Here is a 17,037-nt window from a genome sequence, read left to right as displayed (position 1 = left end):
GGAAGCTCGCCGGAAGACTCATCGAAAAGTTTGCCAAAAGATCGCAGAGTGAAAAATCGACGAACCATGCTTGTCTTAATCGTAGTTAGAACGATAATTATAGTTGATTTAGGAGGTAATCTCATCAACTCTATTAGGGGCCAACTAGGTTCGGAGTTGGGCTGGTTTGGGTCGGAGTCAAGGCCCAACCAAGATGTTGAATTCCTGGCCGGTGGTGGCATCGATTGGAAAACAACACCCGAGGTGGTCTAGGCGATGGCACCATCGGTAGTTATTACTATCAGCGGTGGTACTGCCCCTGTTAGGCGATGGTACCGCTATAGCTCAGTCTCCGAGCTCTGTCAGGCAGTGGTACCACCCAGTAATGGCAATGGTATCGCCAGTACCCCAGAAATCCGGGATAAGATATTTTTTGGCTCCATTTTTTAAAGTCATTGGGGCCTATAAATACCCCACCTATTTCAGCATGAAAAGACACTGAAGTGTGATTATAATCTTAAGTTATTAGGGTGTACAAGTGTTGTAAATAAAGTGGTAGAGTTCTTTTCCTCCCTTTCTAAGTTTTGATATCATTCAAGAGAAGTGTGAGACTTGTAAGGGTTCTCTCCTAAACCCGTGAAAAGGAGAAAGCGCTGTAAAAGGTGGTTGGTCTTCATCTATTGAAGGAATGCCTTTAGTGGACGCCGGAGACCTCATCGAAGGAGGAATCCAATAGTAGATATAGGTCATATTGACCGAACCACTCTAAATCTGGTTTGCATTTCATTTTGAGCAATTTTCTTTAACTGCAAATCATTTTATAGCAAAGTGCTTCTTCTCCTCGTATTGCTTTCACTACACTAATGCTCTCTTACGTTTTAAAGTTACTATCTTTCCGAATCGATTTCCTTCGAACGTATGAAATATTTTTTGAAATCGTAAAAGTTTTTTACTGCATTAATTCACCCCCCCCCCCCCTTCTCAGTGCTACTCTTGATCCAACAAATATTAGATTTTATGCCATTTTTATATATTATTTCACTAAATATGCATGAATGTATCCTTTCAAATATAAATCTAAAGTTATTATAGTCTTTACGAGACGGTCGAGAATTTCTTCCAATTTACCATTAAGATAGTTTACTCGGGAATGTTACTTTTAGGCCTTAACAACTTAACTCTCATCATATGGTATACAATATCTTAAATCATTATCACACACACTTTAACTAATTAGCTCAATACAACAAAAGCACCGACACATAATTCAAACTGGTCTTAGCTTCATATATCAAGCCTCTATGTTACTAACATTTTTGTTAGTAGTATTTTAAATTATTGTCTACCTTATTAATTGCATACTTACCCTAATCCTATAATATTAGTCACTACTTGAAAAACTATTTCACAAAACCTTAGACATTAAAAAAGTTAAAGTATTTAATTTTTTATGTTATCCTTGGCTATGTTCCTATGCTTTGCATAAGTTAACATCAAGATCCAAACCTTACATTATCATCTAGTATCGCCTTGAACATAATGTTTTTCAGTGTTATGATCTAAAAACTTAAAATGTCCTTGTATTATGTTATGCTATTTTTATTGAGTCTATATTTCCCTTTTAAAATCTTGCTCCTTAAGCAATGTGAGCCACTACAATAACTGTCAATTACTCGATTCATACGACTATATCTTAAACCCCCTCAAACGCACCTCTCACCGCTTTAACTAGCAATTCTCCTCTAAACCTGTATTCCCTTATCACTCTAATTCAGCAGCACCTCACCCCCTTTGTAACTTCTCAGTTTATCTTTCCACTAACCTACTTTACAATGCCCGATATTACATAACAACATGCTTCAAAATTGGTATATTCAAACAATGCCAAATCATTAATATTTACGCTACCATTAGCTCTTCACCTAATTCTATGAAACATAGAGCCATTACCTAATCCTAAAAATCTTGATACCGGTGCAAAGCCATATACGAAGAATGTGACGCCCTACTTCATAATGTCATATGGACCCTTATATCATTTTACCTCATACAAAATATCATCGGGTGTAAATGAATCTTTCAAATTAAGTGAAATCCAAAAGGATCCATTGCTAGATACAAGACATGTCTACTACTTAAAAAGTTTCACTAATGACTGTGTATTGATTTCAAACCTTTAATATAATTGTTAAATCAATGTAATTCAACTCATCATAGTTTCCCTATCATTCAAGGTTGGCATACACGTCAACTAGATGTTAACAATACTTTTTTACATGAGATCTTGACTGAAGATGTTTTTATACAATAACTAACCCCCTGGTTTCATCAATCCTCAATATATAAACAATGTTTGTGAACTATAAAAAATTATTTATGAACTTCGTTATGTTCCAATAATTTGATATACCAAACTTGGCCCATTTTTTATATCAGTTGGCTTCATCAACTCTAAATCTAATACATTTTTATTTCTACGATAACAAAAAAAAAGCGTATTATATATCTACTGGTCTATATTAATGATATTATCATCATATATAATAATTCTATGAAAATAAAAATAATTTATTAAAGATTTACACTTCAAACTATTTTGAAAGCCACATTCACACTTCAACTTCCACCGTAATTCAATTCATCTGATATGCTAGCCTTTGTTGTTGATCCATTGGGCCGTCACTTTTCTGTTCTTTACATTTATTTATATGCCCAATCTCTCTTCAAATGTATACATTTCTTTTCCTTCATTTTCAACGATCCTTAGAGATTCTTTAAGACAAAAAGTTTTCACGGATAACATTCTTGTCCATCAAATAAACTTGCAAGTTAAGTGATTCGTAATCAAATAATGCTTTTAAGACAAAAAGGCCCTTAGCTTTCAAACTTCATCTCCTTCATCTCCTCTTCTTGTCAACTCAGTGCACGGACCGCGAGGTACAGTTTGCGGGTTTCGGAGGGGTGTGTCCGTGACTCCACCTCCGGCTCTATCCACAGTTCGCAGCGGGGGGGCGGCGGGACCCACGTGACGCGTATCTACTCGTTACGGGCGGGTGACGGACGCGTCGTCTGTCTGCGAAGTGCCACGTAACGCCCGATGCGCGACACGCGGCGGCCCCCGCGGCCGAGGTCGGTGGTTGACGTGACTCACCCGCGCCGCAGTGTGTCTGCATCCGACGTTACTTCGTGGCGAAGTCTCACTTCCTTCGATTCGCCCCCAATTTGTACCACCAAATATCTCATTCGTTTACTGCGAGATGTGGGCCCTACACCTGTTATATTTGACTAAGTCAACATCAAGGGAGAAGTTGGTGCCAAAGCGGGCAACTTACTAGCACCTGACGCTGCGCCTACCCAGCCACGAGACACGGAAACCAGAGTTCTGAGTGGTCGTGATTTGTGGTCCCGGAAGAAACCCGACCTAGGCGGCCGTCTATTTGTGGTCGGGTGGCTCGACCAAGGCGCGGGCGCCGCGGCAGAGCCTGAGCCGGGAGTTGCGGCCGATCCTTATCCGCTCGCACGCGTGTCGTCGCGGGTCCCCACCCACCCTCGACGCCCATGAATGCGTATCGAAGACGAGAAGGCAATGCTTTAGATTCTTGGAATTGAGAACAGAGAGAGGATCGAGGAAAAGGGTGAGATCTTGATGCGTATCCTCGATAGGAATTCTCGAGGATTTGATCTGCTGGGGTTCCACCGACGAGAGTCGGCGTCGCCGCTTTGTATGCCCTCCTCGCCCTTCGCGTGGCCCCTGCCTCATCTAAAGAACTCAACCGAGAGGACGAGCAGACATCTTCCTCCTCCTCCTACGCATATTAGGGCCGATGGAAAGTAAGAACACTTCTTCGTCCTCCGCTTCCTCCTCCACGTCGTCCGTCGACGAGTTTGTCGGGCGGAAGAATGCGAAGCCCTCGGCGACGACGTCATCATCCTCCTCCTCCCGCCCTGGATATTTCAGCACCGTCATCCCTCCCCCATCGGCGGTACGTTCGTCGACTCTTTCTTGATTCCCGCGTCGCCGATCTTGCATTTGCTGCGCGATCCGATGGGTTGTTGATCGACTTTCTTGATGGTGGGATCGAAGGTTTTCCCTTCTCCCTTCCCGTCATCCAAGAAAAAGGGTCTCTTTTGACTCCGTCTTTTCGCCTTAAGCCCTCGAACGGATCGGATCGGATCGAATCTGTACTTTTTCTTTGGGTAGTCTATTGTGGAGTTCGACCTCTTGCTTGTTCTCTAGGGTTCCTAATTATCCTCCACACACGGTGCCAGGTGATCGCCAAGGATTTGTCGCATTCCGATCTGTGCTGGACTCTGAACAAGCAGAGAGGCGAAGGTCGCATCGCAAGTGCTCGCTGCGCAAATGCAGGTTCTTAATCAGACTCGCCATTTCTTTCCTCATTTGGTTTCTATTGGATACACAATATGGTTTGGTATTTCTCGAAGAAAAATCAAAACCATGCCTCCAGAATTCGATTTCTCTGATGAGATACATGCCAATCCTTGTTCTTGGGTCACTGATCCTTGTTTCAAAAAGGGGCAAATGCTATCAAACGTCAACTGTCCTTGGTCAGAAACCTTTTCTTTGCATAGAAATGCAAGAACCTCAACATGTAGGTTGAATGCGAATCTTTGTTTGGGATAATTGAAAGTGTGAATTTTCAGCTGGGAGTCAATCTCATGGAAGCCCAAGTAGAAGGCAAATCACACAGAACAAAGAAGGGAAACCAGTCTATCCCATTGAGTCAATAGAGTCACCCTGTTTCGGCTCATCGGTGCATTACGGTGCCAGGGATTTCTACACGAGCTCTTCATCCACTCACACCTCTGGAACTTGGAAAAATGTATGCAACAACACTACTTTACAGATTATATAGGAAGATTCTGTGCTAGCCATTTATTAGAATCTTATTTTTGGTGTTCTTCAGATTATAAGATTTAGCATTTTAAATGATTCTTAACATTCCGCATGTTTGAACTGCTACCAGTTTATCACTGATGAAGGAAATTACTTGGGTAATCCGCATGCTGCTGACAGAGGGGAATGGTGGCAAGGCATGTTCGCATTAGAAAGACTTTTTATCTTCTCATTTTTCATCTTTATTTATGGGTCCAATTTTGTTTTTAATTTCCTCCAAATTTTACTCTTCCAGGTTCGCTTTACTATTGAAGTTTCGAGATTGATACGCCGTCGTATAGAGAAAGGTACACTCGAGCAATAGGCTTATGAGTTAGTCTTTCATTGATGCAAGACCATCTAGTATCATTCTTGTGCTTGTGTTGCATAAGTTTAGCAATGACAATGTTGGATGCACTTGACTAAGTTTAGTTTGCCAAGATACAAGGTTGTAGGATGCATGACCTTAAAATCTTAATTGTTTAATCTTCGCTACAAGGTTTTTTTTTTTCTACCTGTTATTCTTGCTAGGATCTTTGATAAGTTTTCCTTGTTTGATCATAAGAACCACTGCTTTGTGTGTGATGCTTTATTCAACCTCTGATTCTGTATATTTCCAAGTAGAAATTGATCCATCACCTGTAGCTGTTGTTTTGGCCCGTGATCTGTATCATGCTGCCTCATGAGAAACAGTCGGAATACCTAACATTGTGTAGGTCTGTATATTCAGAGACACACCGGTCCGGGCATCACATACCTGTGTTTTTTTTTTCTACCTGTTATTCTTGGTAGGATCTTTGATAAGTTTTCCTTGTTTGATCATAAGAACCACTGCTTTGTGTGTGATGCTTTATTCAACATCTGATTCTGTATATTTCCAAGTAGAAACTGATCCATCACCTGTGGCTGTTGTTTTGGCCTGTGATCTGAGTCATGCTGCCTCATGAGAAACAGTCGGAATACCTAACATTGTGTAGGTCAGTATATTCGGAAATACCGGGCCGGGCATCACATACCTGAGATTGGATGGTCGAATTCACCCGTGCTTGATCGGACTATGGACTTAGATAGACAAAACGATTAAATCCGCATGTTTGATCTCTTCTATGAGTCAAGATGTTTATGTTCTAACTTTTAAACGGCACATGATGTTAACTGTCTCCAGCTTTTTTTCTCTGAACCTCTAAATTCGATGGTGATTTTAACAGGGTGTCCGAGTAGCCGATCGGTACGGTATCGGATTATGAAGTGGAGCCTTGTTTTATTTTCTTCCCCACTTTGTGATTGGTAGGGTAGGAAAACTGTTCCTTCATATTACCAGTGAAGGAAGAGCAGACTCCTTTATATCGTGGCTGTGTTACTTGAGTTTTGACTCCATTTTGAGTTCTGATGTGTGTACTGCAAACTGTATCAGGTCTGCACCTCCACCCTGTCACCTAAGAGGCTTGCTTCTCTTTAGTGTTATGAAGTAACACTCATACGATTGATAGGATGATACGTTTTTTTATGTTAGTTGTCTGGTCTTTCATTGAAATGGTTTTTATTTAATGCACGGAGCATAGACACATACACTGTGACGATTATTTTAGAAGAGAGTAGTGGTGCTGACAGATAGCCGCCCCTCCGCGCGGTGTGTGTCACGGTATTGTGTAGCCTGCAAAGAAAAGCCGTGATTAGGTGGGAAGAAGAGAGAGAAGCATGCTGTGGTAACTCGCAAGAAATCGACCGACCTCCGCACTCGTACCCCACGGGGCGGTTCGCAAGGTTGCACCTCTTGGGAATGGTGACGGCCACTTCCGGCTTCGCTCCCACGCTCTTGGCGGTGTCGGAGAGCATGACGGCGCAGAGGCAGGCGGGGTTCTGGCCCACCCTCTGCACCGCGCTGCAGCAGGCCGCGGAGACCTGCACCTGCGCGTCTTGTGCCGCCGACGCGCACGGCGCCAACTGCAAGGCCATCCTCTGCACGGGAACACGCCCGCATTCGCCAGCCCCCTCCACCCCCTTGCTCCCGCCGCCGTGGACCAAGAGGAACAGCGCCAGCACGCACAGATGCTTCATCCCAACCACCATCTCGTGCTCTGCTCCGATGATGAACCCAACTTGCGGTGCTGCCGCCCATTTATACTGCCGGAGAAGCTCCTGGAGAGCAACAGATGAGCGCCACCTCAGGACCCCATCCACCACGCTGAGTGCTAAGAGTGGATGCAGCACTCGATCACAAATGGTTTTATTATTGCAGCACTAGCTTGATTTGGTGTTGCTGTGGGCCCCACCAACTTCATTTCAATTCAATTCCGTGGTTGTTGGCAGTGATCACCACCGCTCCGAACCTTATCTTTGGGAGATCAAAAGAACAAGCTCAAGGAGGAGTCACCGTGAGGAAATAGAGCAAAAGATTGCCGAGCTTTGACATATCAGTAGAGGGATGGATCACATCGAGAACCCCATTCGATCTTGGATCTTTTGATTCCAATTCCAGCTAACGTCCGGATCCGTCTTGGATGCACATCGCCACCTAAGAAGTTTCTTAGGTACGTAGAATCAAACCAAATTGGTTGATCCAATCGTCACCGACATCTTACCCAGACATGATCTAAAAGAAACGCTCATCTGATTAATTAAACTTTACGAGACTTGATTTGTCGGCGGCAAGCTTGCTCGGAATAATACATACAACTGCAAAGCATGCTTCGTTCGATAGAGTTCTGTGAGATAATATACGTAGTTTTCTTCGCCATGTATTGATTCCAGGATATACATCATACATCTAAAACATTTGATATCCAACTAAGAATCGTAGCTTCCAAGAAGTCATATAAGCTACGGAAGGGAAAACAAATCTAGGTAGTAAGCACACAACAAAGGACAACACATCCTACGGGGTCATGATTTAGCTTGGCCTTATAGACTTCATCACATGTTTCTTTTGCTTGATCATTTCATTCATCCAATGCAATGTGGTTCTTATGGTTTTACTGGTAGTGTGCTGATAGGCTCGGGACAGCAATAGAGGAAAATGCTTTGATTCTCTCTCTCTCTCTCTCTCTCTCTCTCTCTTGCAAACCTCTCGTATTCACCCTGGAACATTGAAATGGAAGAGCCAGGAGATGACAAAGGCAAGCACCAAACATGCGAGGAGGAATTTAAGAAAACGGTGCCCCTGCCAAAAACTCCGAGTTTCCGAAGGTGGGGCAGCAGGTGGAGCTGTAGAAGAATTAGCCTCACTCCACTGCTCTGTGGGCTCAGACTCAACCAGATCAACCACGTTGCGTGCGGTTGAACCACAAATCTCACAGATCCTAGAACATGAAACACAAACAAAAAATACTTAGAAGTCCAAATTAAGAGATTTGAAACAGTTGCCAACAAGCTGCACAATAGCCGAGAGGACATCACATGAGATTGTCCCCTAACATATTTTAAGGTGATGAAACATTCACCAATTTTATGTTTGCAGACATGCAAAAAATTGTGTTTGCAGACAAGCAAAAACAGGACACACATGAGAAACAGTGAATAAAAGAAAACTGAGTATCGTCATTCAACATATGACAATTACACCTTGTCCATTTCTTTCTCAAAGATTGGTTCTTAATTTTGTCATTTCTTCCTAGTCTTTTGTAGTACATTGTCATATTATGCTTGCGCTAGTCCAAAAACTAAGCCGAGGTTAATCTTTTAAGATTTCAATTTCTTCCAAAATTTAATTTTGTCATTCACCATAGACTAAGCCTCATATGTCCTTTTGAGTTCAACATGTTACATTGTTTTAAATGCAAACTATTTATGTTCCAGATGCATGCTTTCCTCTATTTAACCTTGACAGAAACCATAGCTTTGTATGGCTTGGGTTTGTGCATCGCAGAAACCATGACAGTGTATAAGAATTTCTGCACTAGTGTCAGATAGGCAGATCTATAAGTGAGAAGAAATTTACTACAGCTTCTTATTTGCTTTTAGCAAATGTAAGTACCATCAATACCCACCCAAATAAATGTAAGATGAAGATGAGAATCACAAATTAATGAAGCATTTCTGAGACCATGAGATAGAACGTTCATAGATATGGCAACATCAGTGCAACACAACCGATGCAAATGATATAGAATCCTTAAAAGAATAAAATGAGGTGATGGTGGTTCTGTAGCTACAACTACTAAATGTAGGTTGAGATATAATCTGAAGAAAAAGTTTGACAGACTATACCCAACAAACAAAGACATACAATGAAAAATTAATGAATATTCTAGCCTTGCCAATATAACATCCGAACTGCAAAATTTCAATACCTTTTTTTTTTGTTGCAAGAAAATTTTCAATAGCTTGAGTTCATTAAAATTCAAAATGGAATTATTCAACATTAAAGTCAGAACAGCAAGGTGGTTGAACAATCTAGATGCTGCAATTTACATGATCATTACAAGAGATGGAACAACTATTCTAGGTCGGATGACTCATCTGTGAAAAGGTATATTCGATATATCACACTTTTATTAACTTAACTACAGAGTGGATCAGTGGAAAATAAAGATAACACAGGAACATTCTGGAGGGACCAAAAGGTAATCCTAGAAACATACTTCTATAGTATCCCCTCGGCAATTTGATACCTCAGCAATGTTCCTACTTTGTAATGGGAATATATTACTCGATGCCATGTTTAGTTGTGTTTTATTCTACCTCTTTATTTGTTCTTTGCTTTCGCAAATAAAGAAGAATATGGTTCCAAATATTGATGAAAATTTCTGTGTACATCGAATGCAGCGTTATAATGGATGTGTCACGAATGTGGCACTGTTTCTGAAAGCACTTCAGGATTTAAAAGTAACAAAAATTGCGGAAAGGATATGCCAAGGAGAACTGCAATCTTACTTGTTTCCTTTGATCTTAAACCATGTTTCAGCACACTGCTTGTGGGCAGCAGCTAAATCATCCTTGCAGGAACAGCCTAATACGATCGGGACTCCTGACTCTGGAGCTGCCTTCTCCAAGCTGAGATGACAGATCCTGCAATCTTGCTCAGCTCTATCTACGTTAACTTTTACCTCTGAAGCACCATTCTCCAGATCATCTCCAAGTGAAGACTCTGAGACGCCGGATTTTCCACAAGGCTCTTGAAATCCATCGATCTCCTGAGCTGAGACCCGACGGCCATTGCCACTAGAGCCATATGGCGAATGACAAGAATGTGCTTCTGCATCTGAGAAGCAAAGGCTGTCATCATCACTCTCATTCAGGTGAGAGTGGTGTGTCCCTTCTTCTATATCCCCAGAGGATTTTCGATCCTTTTTACCCATTTGACAAGGATTTTAGAAGCAGAAATTTGTAATAGGGCATGGACTGTCCTAAAAGTTAGTATCTTTGGAAAGGCTAAAACAAAGATAAACCAAGAACTTGTATACATATGGATCTACTCCATTGATGGAGTAAGAAGCACAACGATAACAAGAACAAGAACAGGTCCTTAGTCAAGTATCAGGGAACAGACATCCCACCACAGAACCGACTCTTTTTGACCTAATCTTTGAAGTCAGCAATGAAACTGATCCAAAAGCATAGTATACAATGGGCAACTCCTGGAAGACAGAGACATAAAAGCAGAAATCAATCAAGAGAAGGTTCCATGACAGGCCTGATCCAAATTAACTAACAGCAGAAACTGCGCCTAAAATGCCATCATATGAGACAAGCTCGGACGATCCTGAACCCTAAGTTTCATGCAATGCGCCTTGCATTCTGAGAACGAGAAGATGCTTATCAAAGTGGGAACAGAATAAAAAAGGAAAAGATTCAATTCACAGTGACCACACTAGGGAATTCCTGCTTCTGCCTCCCTAGATGGAGGAAGAAAGGCTGAATGCATACAAGATTCTAACAGCAGCAGCAGAGAAGGTTGTGAACTCGCTCCGCTTGCAGGAACCACCGACGACAGACACGAGGGGAGGAAAGCCAGAGATGGGTTGCACAGCAAAAGAAGAGACCGATGATATGTGCGGGCTTTGGATTCTTGCTGACAGTTGGTAGGGCCTAAAAACGACACAAAGAAAACATATGTGCATACAGAGAGAGGTGTTAGGTGGATAGAGATGTAGAGAGAAAGAGACGGAGGAGAGGAAGGGGATGAAAGTGAAGTGACGAGTGGGGCAAAACTGCAAGACGAGGGTTTGCTTACCCCTAATTCTTGTAATTAGTGCGGGACTCCAAGAAGAACCCGCAGCCATATGCAGCAGCGCCATCTCTCGTCCCTCCTGTTCATGGTTTTGCGGGCAATGGCCACCGGCAGATCGATCTTTGCTTGTCATCCCCACGATTCAAACCGATGGACCGCGTGGATGCGTCGACGGAGTTCGTGCCCCACTCTTGTTTGTGCAAATGCCGAGCTCGGTGCTGTTCCACACACACTCTCACGTCCCCTTGTCACGGAGTGCTCTAGCGGATTCCGGGGCAACCGAGCAGAGGAGAGGACCACCTAGCTTCATGGTTTCTGCCATCACGAGCGTGAAGTCGAATCGATGGATCGAAGAAGCACGCTCCATTCATTCCCACAAGCACGCGACCGACCTCCGTAAAGTCTCACGTACTCCGAGGTAGTAATTGACGCCTCACCAGTGTTCTGCTGCACGAGTGTGACTCCATTAGCTTTTATTTTCCTCAAACTTCGTGTGTGATTGATTTAACGCGAATCTTGAAGAAAATTAGGCATGCAAGGAACTGAGATGTTTCTTTGATATGAAACAGATGGATGGATATGGATCCGACCCGCTAAACGATCCATTTAGTAACAATCACATCAGAATTGATCCGTTGTCCGGTCCATTGCCATGCCTTAACGGATCATAATTTGGACCGGCGATCCAAATACTGACTCTTTTGTCGGCCCACGCATCGACCCATTCAGCCGGATTTTATTTTCTTTTGGCGTCCGCATCTCCAGAAGCTTCGCCACCCGCCTTTGTCTATACGCGGCGCCCTTTGCGTACAACTCCTCGTTACCACACGCAACGGAGACGGGGGTTCCGGTTGGACGGCGCAACAGAGAACCTCCCCCAAGGATCGATCGAGGTAGGCATTTAATTTCTTCTTATTTCGAAATTTCTTTGTTCAAACCCCTTCTCTTTCTTGAGTAGATCGAGTTTGAACCTGTGTTGGGGTTCCTCTTCATGTTTTTTAATCGTATCAATATGCGGCAGGGCCTTATCGCTTCCCTCGACCGGGATGGGAGTCGATAACTCGTTTAATTGTTCTTGATCTTGTGATTTTTCGATGCGTACTTTAGGGTTGATGTAATCATTATTACTAATCTTTTATTGCTTACTCTTGTATCGCACCTTTAGCATGTTGTGATCACTCTTTGGTGTGCTATTTACTTGTCTTCCTATAGAGGATGAGAAATTGAACAAGCCGAGCTTATTTGGTTTCTCCTCTCAGTCTTGTAATAGAGAATATCTAGTAGTCGGTATGATCGTAGTTGCTTCCAAGATGCCCTTCGAGAAAAGATCAGATAGGTGTCACATCATCTATTTATTTTTCTAGCTTCTGTTGGGGTCATATCTTTGTAATTTTAGAAATCTTGATCACCATTTGATCTGAAAGGTTCAATTAAGGAGAAAATATACGTAAAAGAAATGATATGTAGTTATAGCAATTCCATGGCTTCGACATCCAAAGCTTATGTTTGATGTATAACTAGGCCTGGAAAAAAGGGAGGTTTCAAGTAAAAAGAAAACAATTTTTTTTTAAATAATACGTAGTATAGAAATGCATGACTTGGTCATCCAACACTTATATTTGGTGTATAATTATACGTAGTATAATTGCAGATTGTAAGAGGATTGTGAATCGGTAAAATAGCAAATAAAATGGTAGAAGTCTTAGCCAATTAGTTATACTGATGTGTTTGAATACACGTGTAAGTAACATCAGAGTTTTAGTTTTCTTTTTTTAATTTCAAGTAGCGAAACCCAGAGCTTTATATGGAGACATGATACATGTAATGGTCTTGTTTCAGTAAAATTGGTAAACATTATGGAAATCACTACTTGATAATTAACTTGATCTTGTTTCATTATGAGGATTTTGCTTCATCACCTTTTTGTACTGCCTAATTGTGAACTGACTATTTAATTTTATTTCTTTCAGATGTCACACTCAAGAAGAACAAGGTCAGATGTCCTTCTCCTTTCTTTTTGGATAAAATTTAGAGGTGTCACAGAACTCTTATCCATAATGTATAATTCTTTTCATTTTCTAACTACATTTTCTTAAACTCAGGTATTCGTCTTACTCTCGATCTGTGTCACGGTCATGTTCACCATATCGGTACAGTCGAGCTGTCTCAAGGTCTTTGTCGAGGTCGAGAAGCCGCTCAAGGTATTTTATCGTATCCCTTTCTTTCTCAAGGGTGGCAATATGCATGAGGAATTTATTTTTAGTAGGCTTACGAACCATATTTCTTACAGGAGCATGGACTCAAATGCTGCTAAAAATCCTGGAAACAATTTGTATGTCACTGGTATATCTTCGAGGGTAACAAAGGATGAACTTGAGAAGCACTTTGCAAGTGAAGGAAAGGTATAACAAATGAATTGCTGCTTGTTTGATATTAGTACAATTGGTTAAATGTAAGAAATGTTTGCAGTAACTTCACTTGTTATATGGCGGTGGCAATTACTGGTTGTACAAATCTAAAGCCTTTTTTTTTCCTGATATTCTCAAGTGTAATTAGTTGGCTTTGGTACAAAAAAGGTATGCATTATATTTTGTTATGGTCCTTTGATGCCTCCTGATTGGCTTTGTTTAGTTTGGTATTTTCACATCTTGTTGTGGGTTGGGAATTGGTTCTTTTTTTTTTTTTTTTTGTCTTGTTTCATCTTCCAAAAGTGTTCTCCGGTTGTGTTCTTAAGTTATTATCATTTTCTAATATGTAGATATGTAAGCCAATTTAGTATTCCTTCATATTGTTAGGTGCAACATGCTGGCCGTATAAAAAGTGTTTTTATTTTGATAGTGGTCCTTTGATGTTTCTTGGTTGGCATGAGTAGTTTGCTAAAGTCACAATTCATTTCAGGTTAGGTGTGGGTTGAGGAAGAATGGGATTATTTATTGTTGCTAACTTTTCTTGCTCATTTGAATTTATGGTATTTTCTGTAGGTTGTTGATGTCCACCTAGTGGTTGACCCTTGGACAAGGGAGTCTCGAGGGTTTGGATTCGTGACAATGTCTACCATTGAGGAAGCAGATAGCTGCATTCAGTATCTCAACCGTTCGGTTTTGGAAGGTCGGGTTATCACTGTTGAAAAGGTAAAGTATTATCATTTGATCTTCTACTCCTTTGCAAGATGTGCTATGTGCTAAATGATCAATAATTGTGCTTTGGCACCTTCTTTTTATCTAAATTAATCAATATTTTAGCTATTACTTCTAAGCGCTTGGGAGATGTCCTTCGCTTCAATTCTTTTGACTAACAGGTTAGCTGTGTGTAGCAGCCCTTCATCAAACTTCAAAAAGCTTTGTATGATCTTTTTGCTAGTTTGCTGCACTAGTACCATTGTTTCCTTGGTGACTTGTGTTATGAACATGTGATGTAATATGTGTTTGTTTTAGCAGGCAAGGAGACGACGAGGACGGACACCAACCCCTGGTAGATACCTTGGTGTAAAAACTAGTGGTAAGCCTAAATATTTACTCCATAATAATTTATCTACTCCATATTATTCTAGGCCATATATTTCACTCATTCTAATTCATTATGATTCTTGCCAGCACACCATCATTCTGGAAGCTATTCACCTTATGCTAGGCGTCGGTACAGCTCGCCTGGTTACACCTCTGATGGGGACCGATCCTATTCTCCCTACTACAGGCGGCGAGCATATTCTCCTTACTTCAGGAGGCGGAGGTCTCGATCTGTATCTCCCTGCAGTCGTCGACGGCGATCGTACTCTAGAGATTTGAGGTCTTCCTCTTCGGGGCGTTCTGCTTCACCCTATTATCACAGGCGGTGTGAACATTCATGGTCACGTAGCATTTCTCCAAGGTCACGGTACAGACGACACTACTCACCCAGCATCTCACCTAGGAGAAGTTCTAGGAGGGGCTTTTCTCACAGTTACTCTCCAAGGGATCGACGATCACGAAGAAGCTATTCTCGGAGCTACTCTCCAAGGGATCAAAGGTTGCGGAGAAGCTATTCTCGGAGCTACTCTCCAAGGTATCGAAGATCACAGAGCTATAGTCCTAAGGTGCGACCAAGCAAGAGGTGCCCATCATCTAGCAATTCACCTGGGCCAAGAAAGAGGTACTCGCGAGAAAGCTATGCCCACAGCCGTAGCGTGAGCTCTTCTTCGAGTTCTCGCTCAAGGTCTCCAGCAGGGTCTGCAAGGTCCTCATAACATATAGACGTGATGTTGTTTAAATCTTGGATATCACTGGTTCTTCCGGTGGCCTTTGCCTGGAAACCCTGTTGCATGTGTTGCTGAACAAACTTATGGGTTCTTCTATCAGACAATAATCGTATTTGTGTAGAAGCATGTGCTTGTAGACCTTTCACATCTCATAATATGGATATCGTCATCGCTAATTTACTTTGGATGGCACTTTAATAATCCATGCGTCTACTCTCACAATTCTCTGGGCTTGGCTAGAAATCATTTATTTGTCAACGAAATTGCAATGTATTTCACAATCGAAAACAATGAGGAAAGGTGTCAAAATGCAACGTGACTGGTTGTCGTGATTTATTATTGTTGATGTGCGTGTTAATGTCGTATATTGGAAATCAGACGGGAAGGAGGAGATGAAAGTTTGGTTAGGTAGCGATCGATGGTATTCTGTGACTTGCGGAGCTTCGCCAGTTGTTACGGGTTCTGTGTCAGCAACCTCAAACGATGTGCTCCTCCGGTTGGTCCTCCTCCTCAGTTGTATCAGAACACATCCGGTTGTCTTGATCCCAACGGATGCGATCTTCCCCGAACGAAACCCGGGCACGTAAGTCTTCCATCCGAACCAGTTTCAGGTCCGTCTGTTCGATTGAAGCGTGGTCAAGGAAAGCTTCGGTTGACAGCTATCTTAGTTTCGTCTACGGTTTGTTCTTTTCTCAGTGAGGTTGGTACATCAGGGAAAGAAGGGGGTCAAAATATGTATGGTTAGCTCGAGGAGACGTATGGCGAGGAGGAGCCAAATGAGGTTGATGGTGCCATCTAATCAACCTTTTTCTCCTCTCTCTCCTGTCGTCTTCACCCTCTCGCTTTTTGGCTGTCCTCTCTCTCGCTCAAACCATTTTTCCCTTTTGACACCATAATAATTTTATAATATTATTTATGATTTATTTTTTAGTAAAAAAGATATGTTTTAGCAGACTGGTCTTATTGATGATCTAATGATTCGAGACTTGATCGATAGTTATCCAGATCTGGATCATCCTCTTTATGGTTTCTTCATCTTCAAGTTTCATCTTTGCTTCCGTCCGAGAGTTGGATGATGACAAGACACGATCGCCCTGTACACAGTTCACTACCCCTTCCCAGAGTCCAACCACCCCAATACAACGGTAGTGTCCTCCACATCAATATCACGAGCGGAGGAAGACTCGAACGCCTCTTCTCCCGATTGAACAGAGGCTTTTCGAGTCCACAAACCTGGTCAACAAGGACGCAGCTCCTATGCCTCGATCCAGGGTCATCATCCACGTAAGGATTCATTCAACTCAACAGCCCTCTTCGCCGGCTCCACGGATCTCCAAGAGCTGTTTTAAGACACCATCCCACCCCCCTCTCTCTCTCTCTCTCTTACCAGCAGGCATTGACGAAAGGTTGGTTTCTGTTGTCCTCCGCCCTACACAGTATAATTTAGTTTCTTGGAGTGTACTCACTCCCAGCTTGATGGGGGCGACTTGTTCTTATGCACGCCAAACGAGGCCCTAATGACGGGCGCCAATGCCGGTGCGGGAAGCCTTTTAACAATGACTCTTTCCTGTTTCGGAAAGCACGGTCCAACTCCTCGTGCCGTGTTGCATAATACTTCCCCTGTTTTCCATGCTTCAACACCAAACGCTTCTGAAGCTTGCCTTATTGTCTGTACGCAGAGTTTGGCTTCAGGAGAACGACCTATTTGCTCTTCGGTTGGGCTTCGGACGAGTCATCGGCTAAGCATCCTCTTCGTCTTCA

The 17,037-nt window shown here is 42.3% G+C and overlaps 4 protein-coding genes across 4 annotated transcripts; 2 read left to right on the top strand and 2 right to left on the bottom strand.

Annotated features, from left to right (window-relative positions):
* Window positions 1-3,542: 3,542 nt before the first annotated feature.
* Window positions 3,543-6,385, top strand: LOC103968968 (uncharacterized). Its single transcript, XM_009382347.3, has 6 exons — window positions 3,543-3,962; window positions 4,249-4,345; window positions 4,642-4,820; window positions 4,965-5,031; window positions 5,130-5,181; window positions 6,082-6,385. The coding sequence occupies exons 1-5, from the start codon at window positions 3,804-3,806 to the stop codon at window positions 5,144-5,146; spliced, it is 519 nt and encodes a 172-aa protein (XP_009380622.2). The 5' UTR covers window positions 3,543-3,803; the 3' UTR covers window positions 5,147-5,181; window positions 6,082-6,385.
* An 11-nt stretch (window positions 6,386-6,396) lies between these two features.
* Window positions 6,397-6,977, bottom strand: LOC135625221 (putative lipid-transfer protein DIR1). The gene is made up of 2 exons (XM_065129674.1): window positions 6,604-6,977; window positions 6,397-6,527 (listed from the first exon to the last, which is right to left on the bottom strand). The coding sequence occupies exons 1-2, from the start codon at window positions 6,941-6,943 to the stop codon at window positions 6,511-6,513; spliced, it is 357 nt and encodes a 118-aa protein (XP_064985746.1). The 5' UTR covers window positions 6,944-6,977; the 3' UTR covers window positions 6,397-6,510.
* A 785-nt stretch (window positions 6,978-7,762) lies between these two features.
* LOC103968965 (uncharacterized) lies at window positions 7,763-11,444 on the bottom strand. Its single transcript, XM_009382344.3, has 3 exons — window positions 11,046-11,444; window positions 9,746-10,900; window positions 7,763-8,172 (listed from the first exon to the last, which is right to left on the bottom strand). The coding sequence occupies exons 2-3, from the start codon at window positions 10,168-10,170 to the stop codon at window positions 7,947-7,949; spliced, it is 651 nt and encodes a 216-aa protein (XP_009380619.1). The 5' UTR covers window positions 10,171-10,900; window positions 11,046-11,444; the 3' UTR covers window positions 7,763-7,946.
* A 356-nt stretch (window positions 11,445-11,800) lies between these two features.
* On the top strand, window positions 11,801-15,477 carry LOC103968964 (serine/arginine-rich splicing factor SR45a). Its single transcript, XM_009382341.3, has 7 exons — window positions 11,801-11,935; window positions 13,013-13,035; window positions 13,145-13,243; window positions 13,333-13,444; window positions 14,024-14,173; window positions 14,480-14,540; window positions 14,636-15,477. The coding sequence occupies exons 2-7, from the start codon at window positions 13,013-13,015 to the stop codon at window positions 15,262-15,264; spliced, it is 1,074 nt and encodes a 357-aa protein (XP_009380616.2). The 5' UTR covers window positions 11,801-11,935; the 3' UTR covers window positions 15,265-15,477.
* Window positions 15,478-17,037: the final 1,560 nt, after the last annotated feature.

The sequence above is a fragment of the Musa acuminata genome, chromosome BXJ2-10, assembly GCF_036884655.1.
Source record: "Musa acuminata AAA Group cultivar baxijiao chromosome BXJ2-10, Cavendish_Baxijiao_AAA, whole genome shotgun sequence".
NCBI classification, from domain to species: Eukaryota; Viridiplantae; Streptophyta; class Magnoliopsida; order Zingiberales; family Musaceae; genus Musa; species Musa acuminata.
Note: the sequence above shows the minus strand (reverse complement) of the source record. Positions and strands in the feature narration are given on the sequence as shown.

Coding starts and splice junctions, on each gene's coding strand:
- LOC103968968 (XM_009382347.3), top strand. CDS start 3,804: ATGGAAAGTAAGAACACTTCTTCGTCCTCCGCTTCCTCCTCCACGTCG. Junction 4,346..4,641: donor TGCTCGCTGCGCAAATGCAG/GTTCTTAATCAG, acceptor GTGAATTTTCAG/CTGGGAGTCAATCTCATGGA. Junction 4,821..4,964: donor CCTCTGGAACTTGGAAAAAT/GTATGCAACAAC, acceptor AACTGCTACCAG/TTTATCACTGATGAAGGAAA.
- LOC135625221 (XM_065129674.1), bottom strand. CDS start 6,943: ATGGTGGTTGGGATGAAGCATCTGTGCGTGCTGGCGCTGTTCCTCTTG.
- LOC103968965 (XM_009382344.3), bottom strand. CDS start 10,170: ATGGGTAAAAAGGATCGAAAATCCTCTGGGGATATAGAAGAAGGGACA. Junction 8,173..9,745: donor TTTAAGATCAAAGGAAACAA/GTAAGATTGCAG, acceptor TTCATGTTCTAG/GATCTGTGAGATTTGTGGTT.
- LOC103968964 (XM_009382341.3), top strand. CDS start 13,013: ATGTCACACTCAAGAAGAACAAG. Junction 14,174..14,479: donor GGGTTATCACTGTTGAAAAG/GTAAAGTATTAT, acceptor TTGTTTTAGCAG/GCAAGGAGACGACGAGGACG. Junction 14,541..14,635: donor CCTTGGTGTAAAAACTAGTG/GTAAGCCTAAAT, acceptor GATTCTTGCCAG/CACACCATCATTCTGGAAGC.